The sequence below is a fragment of the Lethenteron reissneri genome, chromosome 25 (assembly GCF_015708825.2).
Source record: "Lethenteron reissneri isolate LAM-NWPU_2019-01 chromosome 25, ASM1570882v1, whole genome shotgun sequence".
NCBI classification, from domain to species: domain Eukaryota; kingdom Metazoa; phylum Chordata; class Hyperoartia; order Petromyzontiformes; family Petromyzontidae; genus Lethenteron; species Lethenteron reissneri.
The window spans coordinates 14662471-14675226 of record NC_083803.1 but is presented as its reverse complement, the minus strand read 5'-3'; the positions used below and the strand labels follow the sequence as shown (position 1 = coordinate 14675226).

Here is a 12756-nt window from a genome sequence, read left to right as displayed (position 1 = left end):
ATGATTTTATTCACCGCTGGTGTTAGCTGAGGCAGGGAATTTAACCCGGGTAACCACAGTTTTGTAGCAGAGTGCACTGACCACTAAGCCACCACTCATCATGAATATAAAAAGATATATAAATGTGAAGGATGAGTTTCAGATTAAACATTTCCATGATTGTATTTTCAGATATGTGTGTCTAATTTAGGAGTATGTGCGCACTGACGTGCATTATATTTAATGTTAGCATTTTTAATGTTTTAAATAATTTAATTCAATTATTTAACATAAAGTCTCATCGATAAAATAAATTTAATGTTTTCCAAATGATTAAATCAGGCAAAAGTGACGTGATGTACCGTCAGCAGGAAAAGCACGGAATTGTCACCATGACAATGACATCACATTATTGGATCCACCCGAAATTTCATATCTGGGCCAGATTTTTGGATTGTTCAAATTTAATCCTAAATTATAAACACATCCCTCACATATAATAGCACAGCATACGCAGGAAGTGGAAGACTGCCAGGGCCTGACTGATTGACAAATAATTCACTGTACATGCAGCAAGACACGTTGTCTTGTTGTTGAGCATTAGAGTTCCTCCCAGAGCCCGAGGGTCGAATGAGTTATTTGCACAGATGATGCAACAGAAACCCTGGGGGCCTTTGTCTTCCCCACGGTGTTGCTGCCACTCACCAAAATCAATGCAATGATGGAGATGGTGTAGAAGACGGAATCTCGGAAGAGCGACCACCAGGTGAGACGCACGATCTGTAACAAGCCACACAAAAGGGGATCGACTCGATGCCAAACCGCGACTTTTCACTTCGTCCGCTTTCCATTGTCGCTTTGGAGACCGGGGAGATCGTTGGTCGATGTTCGGTCGCCGCGTCGACGGCGTTCTTCGTGATTTTTCACTTAACAGAGCGGAGCCTGCGCGAAGGCTGCCATCTTCCCCGACGAGACCGTGCGACTTATAACGACGCAATGTCCGATCCGCTAATACGAAGCTGGCATCGCAGTGATGCACAACTCCGCTGCTCCCGACGCGGTTGTCTAGCTTGCCCACCTGAATGTGAAATTGTAGATTGTTGCATCTACATCAGTCATTCGAAATAACAATACTTCATCCGCACTGTTGTTTTTTAACACACGAACCTGCTGCTGGGCTCTTCCGAGGGCTCGGTGTGAGCATCGGAAGCCGGGACCGAACGCGACTGAATCGAGAGCAAAACTAATTACAAAATTCCCAGGATTTACCAGATGCACATAAAGGACAACATTCCCATGCATGTGTGTAAGTTGAACTTCTTTCGCACCACACGTAGCCAGCCGTGCTAAATGGAGGGGTAGGAACATCGCGTACGCACACACACGCGCTGTTTCCACGATTTGACGAACAAAATGGTGGAGGCATTTGTAAATAGTGGTCATTTTGCTAAAAGATACGGAGTTGAAGGTTGTCAATAAATGTGTTTGCAAAAATACTGCCTGTCACGGTGGCGAGCTTCTATTACACACATCATGCACATGCTCTGAACAGCTCTTGGCTGCGTAATCGTTTTGAACTCAATAATTCACAAAAAGCCGTAATCATATGGCATGGGGTTTCTAGACATACCACTTGAAATGGGGAAAATAGAAAATCTGAAATCGCACAGTGTCCGTGCGTATACTCAGGACATTTTGTCCGAACCCGCACAAACCAGCCCTGCAGGCAATTTGCGGGTAATGTTTCAAATTCAGCAAAATTTGGACCATGACGTCTGCACGCAATGGCCTATTCTGGTGAACGAAGTCAACTGAGTATCAAAAAGGGCTTAAGCACGTTTTACGGTTAATACACCACCGCAATATTAACCAGGGCGGCTGCTGGACCCGAACCGTGAACTTCTGCGACGAACGACAAACATCCTACCGCTTGGCCACGTCACCGCCTCCATGCATCAAGGGCAAAGCGACAAACATCCCTGTATTTTTGCATGCCTAGTGCCTGCACGTGGTGCATGCCCCTTGCATAGCACATGTATTGATCTGTGGCCTTATCTACTCCATATATATGTGGCAAGGAGGCTGGAGCACACTCGTAATATCACGTGCATGGACGTAATGAGCTACCACGTGTTAAACACCCGTGATATACACAGCATATTGCTCATGAATACTGCGACATATATGAACTTGACAAGACATGGTTTAAAAATTAATAATTGACAAACCCTGCGAGCTCTTTTAGTGTAGAAAATGTTTCAAATCCATCATCAAAGACTGTTTATTTCCCCATACCCTCAAAATCATGTGGCCAACACATGCCCCTTTTGGGAAATATGACATACACACACTACCAGTTGCAATTGATGTAACAATCCCATTTCATGCAATACTTGCATCGTTACAGAAAATAATAGGCAGTGAGGAGCAGTGTTGATTTAGCATTTGAAAAACAAATTTCATCAGTCTTGGTCTCATCACGCAATATATGAAAAGGACGTCAAGTGCTAAAATGGCTCGCGTGTCATACAACATCTCAGCAGATTTATTTTACACAACTACTGTGATATATGGGCAGTCAATATTTACCATCGTGATCTGTAGAATTTAATTCTGCACTTAAAAAAATGCTTATGACTGTAAGGATCCAGCTGTGCATCCAATGGAGACACAAAATGGAATTTTGACGTAAAATAATCTCCAAATTACGCACAAATTCATCACAGTTTGATGTTTCAAAAGTATTATTCCTCTCCAGACTGCAAAGCCTTTGCTTTTTTTGTTTTCATTTTTGCAACAACAGTAACGGTAGTAACGAAACAATCGCCGTAAAAAGTTAGTCGATTAAAGAGCGCACTTTGAAGTGCAATCACAAACCCCCACTGGGCCAAGAGTCCATACATTTTCAGATGACAGCAAAAGCATGAGAGCCGACGTTACCACAGTGACCAGACAACACGGGGTCCAAGCCACGTAGAAATCGGTTTGAAGCATTTCGCACAATTCCGCCACACGGGGTTAGAAATTGGGCAACAGTGACCGAGCCCAAAATCCACGCACGGCACGACGTCGCGTATCACCCGGTCGGCTTGGGCAATTGAGGCGACGGCGGATATGTGAAGAGGTTCGGATTTGTGAAACTCTTCTAGCAAATTACAGTTCCTCCACGCACGCCGTCTGCGGTGGTTGGAGGGTGCCGGAGAAACAATGAGTGGCGGGTCAAGCGATGCGCGCAAAATCCTTTCCTCATGCACACACCGGGGGGGGGTGGGGTTGAGAGCTCGAGCAGAATGCACGATAGACAAGAGCCCCCTTCCCCCCTCCCAGACCCTCCACCCCCCTGCCCCCCCCCGCCCCCACCTTAAGTTTTGTATGCCCCCCACCGCTTTGCGCAAGGTCACGTTATGGATATGGGTGTCCCTCAGCCTGAAGTGGAAATTTCACCTCCGTGTGAGGTGCACTAGTCTCTCCACAGGACAACCAAGATTGATTTCCCGCAAAGTTGAAGTTTACTTGATCAAACTTGACAAGGTGAATGGTCTCTCGGCCTTAGCTGACCAGGATTTGAACTTCTGCACGCTGTGATTTTGAGTTGGTCACTATTGTACCACAATGCCACTCACATGGATTTGCAATCAAGATTAATGTCGGAAATTATGATGATGATATTTACAATAGGTTCGAGGTGTTTTTGTAATACATTTACATGGGCCAGATCGCATTTAATAAAAATGTTTTTATGACAAGAAATTTTGATTGTAGCAATGTTCAGCCGTTCTCCTGAATTGACAGATCGGATGTGCCAGAGGGTATCCGATTACGACTCGATCCGACGGTGCACCCTTCCTGCAGACGATCTTGCTCTTCAAAAATCTCCCGTTGATGTAATCTGCTTCACATCTTTCACCTATCTCCACGTGCACGAGGCCGTGTAAAGCCAGGATCCTGTTTTACTCCTCTTCCATATGACACTTTCATAGGTTCTCCACCAGACCCGGGTTTGACCCGAACATTCTTGGAATTGGCATCTGAGTTCGAGTGGCAGCAGGAATTGATTTGTGCCGAAATCTAGTCCCGGTGTTATTGTGTCGAACATTATTACGCTCTATTGCAAGTATAAAAGACCTAGGCTGAATCACGTCCGGGTTTGGTCTTGGAAAGAGGTGACAACCCTATACAGTACAATCCCCACCCCCACCCCAGCCTCTCAACCCTCTTTCCTCCTTGAACCTGAACCGACTCACATCCATGTACACCCCTAACAATGGACTGCCTACGCAGCATGCACCACTCACGAAGGGATGGTTCAAGGGTTACGTCAATGCGTCTGTTATTTAGCCTCACGGGAGCGTTGTGAGATTCGTGATGGCTTTTGAAATTGAGACGTGAAGTAGCTGCATCTGGCGTGATCTTGAAGCTCGATGCAGACCCCCATTGGCGAGAGGAAAGTAAATATTAATCGATGAAACCTTTCATCATGACGTTGCTGTCAGCGCAGATCTGTACCGGTTTTTAAGGATTATGAAGATTGATGATAATTTCTTTCGTCTTTCCTCTCCCCAATATTGTTACAATTGCACTCTTGGTGCCGTGTCGTAAAACAAAACGAAAACATCTTCTTGGATCTTTCGGTAAAGTCACGTAGAAGGGAAGTAATAAAATAATAAAAATAAAACATAAAACATTATGTTTTATTTTATTATTTAAAAAAAATAAAACATTATGTTTTATTTTTATTATTTTATTAATTCCCTTCTACGTGACTTTACCGAAAAAACCAAGAAAATGAATCCCTGCAGTCACGAAAGCTTTAAATCGAAAAACGAAAACAGCGTATCCCTAATTCTGAACTCTCACAGAGGAGGGCATCGCTGTGAGAGGACAGCCGACGGCAGGAAATATCACGGAAGGACTTCTGAGATTCCTTCGTGAGACCTCTTAGGGGCCGTCCATAAATGACGTCACGCGATTTTGGAAGATTTTTTTACCCCCCCCCCTTCGTCACAAGGCGTCACACAAAGTCAGACCCCCCCCCGCAAATATGATGTCACAAAGCTCTGCCCCCCCCCCCAAAAAAAAAACATGCTTCAAATCGCTTTAAACTATTGTCATTGTAGTGCGTATTTAACGTGGCGCTGCACTCTGATGTTGTAGGAGAAAACATTTATCAAAAAGTCAATTTAATTAAGTAGAACGTGTTTTCTATATTTATTTAAAGTTGCGCATTTGGATGTGACGTGATATTTCTCACCCCCCCCCCCCCCCCCATCGTCACACATCGTCACAAATGTCTGACACCCCCCCCCCCTAGGTGCGTGACGTCATTTATGGACGGCCCCTTAGTCACACGCTCTACTCTCTCACGCACCCTGCCACGGAGGCAGTCACTCCGAAATGTTTCATTCTCATCGCTGGAATTGTAGCCAAATGAAGTCGGTCACAAATCTCGACGCGGTTTTTCGCGTGCACAGGCATCGGCGACTGGGCTGAGACCGTCAAATCCTCGCGCTTTCGAACCTCGTTTTAATCGACGGCGGCTAAAACCCGAGATTCACACCCAAGATCTCAGCGATACCAGCTCAGTGCTCGGAGCCACCCGGCCACCTCGCGTTGCCTTTGTTAATGCCCACTGAATAGTTGGTATGAGCAAAGTGAAAACAAAATAGCCGCAAACTTCAATCACTGACTCCTGCAACCCACATTGAGGGACTCGTTTCTACCAGAAGGTTTCATCTCCTCCGCATCGCGGTCGCTCACCACGCTGCAAGTCACCACACCTCAGTTTCCACTTCTTCCCTCGCACCGCTCCACTTTGACACCCCCCCCTCCCGTGTCCTCATAACCTGATCATTGCTCAATTGAGAAAGAAAAAAAACCGTATCAACTCCCATCGATTAAACCATCGACAGCGCTGGTTGTTGCCGCTTGGCGTTATTGATACAACCGAAGAGACTGGCTGGCTCCACCTCGACCCTCACCGCGTCTCTCTGCTCACCTGACCGGCGAAGAGGCCGCACACCCCGATGATGCAGAGGATGTTGAAAACCGCCGAGCCAACGATCGTCCCGACGCCCACGTCGCCCTTGGTGACGAACACACCTTCGCACCAGATCGCAAAGACAAAGGTCCCCCGTGTAGCCTTAACAGGCTGTAGGGCCAAGTGCTGTAAGCGAACACCTGTGAAGGCCGGCACGGCACACGAGGGGGTGGGTGGCCAGCACCGCGCCAGGCCACATTTATCTCCCCAGTGGCGATGTTCACACACCGCCCGTGGCCGGAGCAGATAATCGTCACCGGTGTTGGCCGTGAGCGGGAATCGCACTCGGGTCGCCGGGTTCGTAGTGCAGCGTAGCGCTAACCGCAATGCTACAGCATCAGACACACACACACACACTGACACACACCTACACAAGTTCCACGTACAACGAGGCCTCGAAGGTACCGTCAGTCGTGAAGGAGCTATCGTGAGACAGCGGTTGCAGCTATGTCGATGCAAACTCAAACACCTTGGCGATAAAGGTTAAACACGATCAAGGTACAGCCCTGCAATTGCTTGTTTGAAGGCTCTCCACTCGTGGGAGCTTTAGAGAGCATCTCTCGAGGGTAATTGGCCTAATCCCATGCTGGCCAGATGTCTTGAAAGAGGGAGCGAGGGGGGGGGGGGATTACCTACACCTTACCCCATCACATAAGAACTGCCAATTCACTCACTTTTATGGCACTCTTTTCTAATGCCGGGTGGATAGAGGCAGTGGGCGGATTGAAGAAACTTGTCACCGTTGCTTCAACCGCCGCGCCGCGAGATCGAATTGGCGACCTGTGGATTGCACGTCCGGTGTGCCAACCGTCACTCGCCGGCAGCGTCTCAAGCACGTGGTGGAATGAAGGTTTTTTTGTATCGTGCTTGCATCAGTCTCCTTCTAAACGTCCACGTAGCTGCGATGGCGTTGACAACTCACGTCACCGCATCGCACATGCTTCTGCGGCTGTCTGGAACGCTCTTCCTTCCGATATAAGAAACCTCTTGGCGCTATGCACTTGAACTGAAAACTAATTTCTTTAGAGTACGTACGTACGATTAACTTTTTTGTTTGTACGCATCGTATCGAGCTTACGGAGAGCGACAGGCATTTTTCTCTACCACTCATTTAAAAATAAAAATGTAAATATACATTGAGAAGTTGCATTCCAGCGCTTCAAAAAAGTACGGTTAAAACTGCTGTCTAATTACATTTGTGATGGGTACATCACAGGTGTATTTGATCGGTGAGTAATTGCGTGTGGTTGGAGTAAAGTGTGGCTACTCTCAAATGCCCTCTGGAGAGGGAACTCTCGAGAGGTGACCTCTAATGGAGGCCCTCACGCCAGCAGGGGGCGTGAGGAAGCACATGCAGGGCTGCACCTTTACCTTTCTCTACCTTTAGCCTCAACGAATTGGGCACCCTGCACATTTTGCCCCATGTGTTCCTAACGTATAGAGTTAAACGCAATAAGCAATAAGGTATGCCACCACTACCGTAAATACACGGCAGCGTATTTAGTGAGAATGCGATGATATTCAATGTAATATTTACTCGACAGCCACATGTCAGAAGAGGCAAATTACCGGTACAGTTCACGTGGCACACGGAATGACAGTCCCAAAGCCTACTTGTCTTCTGAAATGCACACGACCCTGCAAGCTAAGCAGCACTTTAGCCTGGTGGGCACTTGGATGAATATCTGCTAGAGATTGCCAGGTGTTGTAGTCAAGGAGAGGTGAGGTGGCCAGGAGCTGGCAGTGCCGAGTGTCATCCTCCCCGACGCGGGGTTTAGTATTTGTTTGGGGAGCTGTCGTATGCTTGGGCAGAAATGTAGCCTTGAATCTATCCGTGCGGAGTTATGAGTGTTACCACCCTCAAATGCCATTGGGGGGTTTCTCTCTGCGCACTCCACTTTCTCGCTACGTGAAGCTTCACCATGAATTCATGGAAGTGGTTAAATATCCCAATATATGACTAGAGTGCTGACAAAAAACATTATTAAAACTTGAGTGAGGCTTTCCTAAATACAGGACATTATTAATACGACTATTTTACAACCACATCTACAATTCCTGTGTTTTCTCATCCACCAGCCTTCCTTTCGGTCTCCCTCAAATGGTCCGTATTTAGCAGACAAAGCAAGAAAAAAAAGCTGTAATGTCAACAGCAAGGAGTTACATAACGCCAGCACAAAATATGGTCAGCCCAGGAAGGCTTCAACGTTACATTTGCATTCCGTGAACAGTGAATCCAGACGCTACATTAGTTCCATGGCGTGATTTTCCATTCTAATGCATACCACAAAAAATGCACACTTTGGATATTACATTAAGTGCAACTATCCAGTGAGGTTGTCTGAGGCGGTAGAACGGAAGGTTCCTGGCTGGTGGGAGGTGGGGGGGGGTTAACTCAGCCCATCATCCACCTGGGGTTGATCAAATTAGTCGCGCTTTACGGGGATATCAAGACCGCTCTCGTGCTCTGGCCAGACTCGCCCCCGCCAGAGGAATGTGGAAATGCTACCACTGGATCAAGGCCTGTGAAGACGTAGATGAGCATCGCCGCAGTGCTCATTTGAGCGGGTAACCACTTTGTGTGAAACAGTAGAGCATGTTCATCGAGGTGAACAAGGATGCCCGTGTATAATTTAGGCGCACGGCTTCGCCATTAAGAGGCAAATATGGTCACATTTGTGAAGTGCGACGAACTGGAATACGAAGACGTCGAATAAAGTAATTTCCCGCGTCTTCTTGGTTCTTTCGGTAAAGTCACGTAGAAGGAAAATAATAAAATAATAAAAATAAAACATTATATAATAATTCTCACGACGTTTCGGCCACAACGCAAGCAGCCGTCTTCAGGTGGAGAACAGGTCTGCGTTGTGGCCGAAACGTCGTGAGAATTATTTGAATCTTTTATTTTTATTATTTTATTATTTTCCTTCTACGTGACTTTACCGAAAGAACCAAGAAGACGCGGTAAATTACTTTATTTCCTTTTTCTCCCGCATCCGCTTTGCGTAAACATTCGGTGACGTTTTAACGTCCACGTGGGGCCGTTCGTGGCCGGGGATAGAGGCACAACGACACCCGGGACATATCACGGGAAGGAGGAGAAGAGGATCTCGCAATGCCACAAGAGGAGAGAACTGCGGGGTACATGCATCGTCTTGAGTGCCGTAGTAGTAGTAGTATTATTACTTTTAGGCATGGTTGGTTTCGGAGTGGCTTCTACACAGCCGACCCAATGTGCTTGTCAGGAGAAGCAAACCACGTGGATCATCCCCTGAGATGGCTCTGCAGCACCACAGATTTGGCAATGCCAACACCAGAAGCGGTGGTCCTGTGCAGAATATTGGGGAAAGATCTGTATATAGGTTGGCCAAGGAGAAAGGACGAAGAATTATCTTAGGAGACTGACAAAAACTTGGACTTTTAATGTCCCTGGAAGAATGTCTTTCCGACAGACCTGTTCTTCACCTGAGGACGGCTGCTTGCGTTGTGGGCGAAACGTCGTGAGAATTATTTTATTATGTTTTATTTTTATTATTGTATTATTTCCCTTCTACGTGACTTTACCGAAAGAACCAAGAAGATGAGTCCCTGGAAGACTTGCAGGTTCCCGGGACAGCAGGAGCAACCGCCTCAACAAGAGAAAGGGGATGTTTTTATTTATCTTTTTTAAACAATGCTTCGGTGCTAGTGAGGTATAGGCAGAAATAACAACAAATAAGGAAAAACACGTTAATCAATTCCACTGCCCTGACAGGAAACCCAATAAATAACAGGTGACAATTGTAGATCAGAACTCTATTAAGAAGAGCCATTGCCCGAAACACCGCCGACTTCATATTTATTTATTCCCTTATATAGGACCGCGTCATCGTCGAACGTGCTGAACTCGAACAACAACAACAAAAAAGGACGATCCTGGGAAAACCAGGACGGGTGGCAACCCTCTCGGACCGGGAAACGCGACGGGAGAAAAAAAAACTGAAATAAAAAAACACAAACCCCGTAGAGTTGCTCTCTCTCGCGCGCGCGCCTCGAGGCAACAGCGAGGGGGTGTTGGCAGGGTGCTGCTATGGAAACCGTCCATGCAGAGCCCTCGCAAAGAAGCACTAAGGGATGAACGATTTGGGGAAAATATCTAATTGCGATTTTTTTCTGACGAGATATTGCGAAGTCAAGCTTTAGTTCAATATTTTCAACATGTGATGGAGCATTACCACATGATATCATCAAAATATGAACTGTTCTATATATTCTAATACCAGGATTATAACTTAAAAGATATGAATTGCTTCCAACATATATTTACTAAAATGTTTTAAATGAAATAGAACAGTAGTAGTAGGTTTTCACCCTTTAAACTGGTACAAAACTGACATCTTTATACAAGGCATCATGTTTGCAATAACCGCAACACAAGCAGTCAAAATGCAAACAAAAAGAAACAACTCTGATAATGGTAATGATATGCACTGTCCTTGAAGTTGATTGGTCCACACCCGAGACAGCTTTCCTTAGAGCCTAGTCTCCATTGGTGTTGGACCTGATGACGCCAGAAGACGTACAACTCAAAAACAGTGCACTATCAGAGTAATAGAACAATCAAACATAGAACAATGGTTAAGTTAAATAAGTAAAGTTATCCTAATAAAAATAAAACAACTCCAATAAGAAAGTAAGAGGACTTTTCAAATCGCAAAAAATCGCAGCCTTTGCCATTTGCTAATCGCATTGTTACAAATTGCGATTTAGATTTGAAATCGATTCATCGTTCAGCCCTACAAAGCACTGACGGCGTAGCCGGCTTGCGCGCAGCGCAAGATGACGGGACAGACCTTGACCTGAGGCGTTATTTATTTATTTATTGGGACAAGTTTTCCCAAAACGCGTTCTCGCGGTTTCCCTTTCGTTGTTTCCCCACGCACCCCACGCCCGCCCACTGCGCTGCTCAGCAGTAGAATCTTTACCATTTGAACTGAGACTAGCCAGCAGCAGCATGCGCTAACTTACCGGCGTGTTTTGCACTGGATATTCTCTTTTTTCAAACGACGCGGTCAGTGCGGTTTGAACAAAGGGCAAAATTACCCACGTAATGACGTGTGCACACGTCCCATTGTACATGTAACACGCACAGTATACACACGCATACCGTGCCACGGAAAAATGCACGCGTGGAGAACCCAAAAATAGCCGTACAATATTATATTACGTTATTGATACAATGTTTAGAAATGTAATAGTGTCGCTACATTAACCTAGAAAGCGGTAAGCGGAATGGGAGGGATCCATCAGAGCCAAGTCAAATCGCAACCATGAGCTGAACTTTCCCAATCTGAAACCAAATCTTGAATTAAATTCAACCCTTCGTTACTTGAGCTTGAAGTACAGCGCTCAATAAATAAAAACGAATTACAATGCGCCATTATTTGTAAGCGTTGCAAATGCGGCCGGAGTAGGCACCGGCCGTGCGGATTTGGCATCGGATTACGGCGATTCGGCGCACGGAATCGGATTCGTAGTAAAAAAAAGAACTAGATTCCTAAATCCTGATTGGGATTCTTCCATTTCGTTCCATTCTCAAAATAAATATTCCGTGTCCAGAAAATGTCATTCATCCTTCATTTACTCGATACGCACAAAGGGAGTGCATTGCGCACGGTATTGTGAGTTATCTGTCCATGTTAGGTCTCTGTTTGGAAATCGGGAATTGTGCCTTCTTTTGATCACATCTTTATAATCCATTAAATTTCCTGGAAGCATGGAACAAATCGATGCTTAAAAAATACCCACGGAAAGTGCTTTTGTAAAGACACCCTAAATGCGCTTGGATATTGTCAGATGTCAGAAGCTAAGCAGATTTCGAGCCAAGTTAGTGCTTGGATACGTCATCACTGGGGCTTGCCAGGTGTTGTAGGAACGGGCTGCTGGTAGTATTTCAATTATTGTATGTATTGTACGAAAATTCCTTAAAAGGTAAGTCGTTTTTTCTACGCTTGGATACATAAAGGATATACCGTAATATTAAAGGACAAAAAAACTGACTTCAGTGACCTTCAAAAATGTATTACGTTTGGTTCAACGCAAAGCTATAGCAGATAATAATTATGCAAACACAAAAGTAAATGTCAAAATTAAATTATATTCCTAAACATATACATTGCCGCTGACGGTATCAATCTGGTGCAATTACATTAAAGTTTACACGGCTTCTCATTAAACATGGGTCATTCTGCTATGGAGACCACACATTTAATTCCGCATTTCACGGGAACCCAGATACATGTATTATAATTTTTTTCCTTTCCTGGGCAGAGCGGCGAGCAATATTTGTTACAAGCGTGCAATTTTCACTGTACTTCGCAAGGGACTTTGTGTCCGTCTGGATTAATTTACATATTTATCTCGAACCGTTCAACTGCAATGGGTCAAAAGTGGATTAGAAAAAAAAATTCTACCCTTCTTAACCCCGTCACCTCCCATTTAAAAAAACACCGACCCTGCTAACGAAAGGTGGAACATAATGCTCCTTTGGCATTTAAAGGTGGAACGATTCAGCAACAGTTAATATTTGTTACGACTCTTCTTGAATGTTTGTTTAAAAAATTATTTTTGGTGAAAAAAATTACTCCAAAAATATGCGGTGGACTGGGGCAATTGAGGGACATGGGGTTCACCGATTGCGTCCGTCTGCCAGGGGTTCGTGTCTGTTTGCCACGGGTTCACCGGTTGCATCCATCTGCCAC

The 12756-nt window shown here is 45.4% G+C and overlaps 1 protein-coding gene across 2 annotated transcripts in view; it reads right to left on the bottom strand.

The window, feature by feature from the left end:
- SLC24A3 (solute carrier family 24 member 3) overlaps window positions 1-12756 on the bottom strand; it is a 125874-nt gene that overhangs the window by 32445 nt on the left and 80673 nt on the right. For both annotated transcript variants that reach the window (XM_061559451.1, XM_061559452.1), the window contains exons 6-7: window positions 5975-6078; window positions 685-759 (exon numbers count right to left, since the gene is read on the bottom strand). In XM_061559451.1, the coding sequence (XP_061415435.1) occupies window positions 685-759; window positions 5975-6078 (179 nt within the window). The remainder of the gene's footprint in view (window positions 1-684; window positions 760-5974; window positions 6079-12756) is intronic.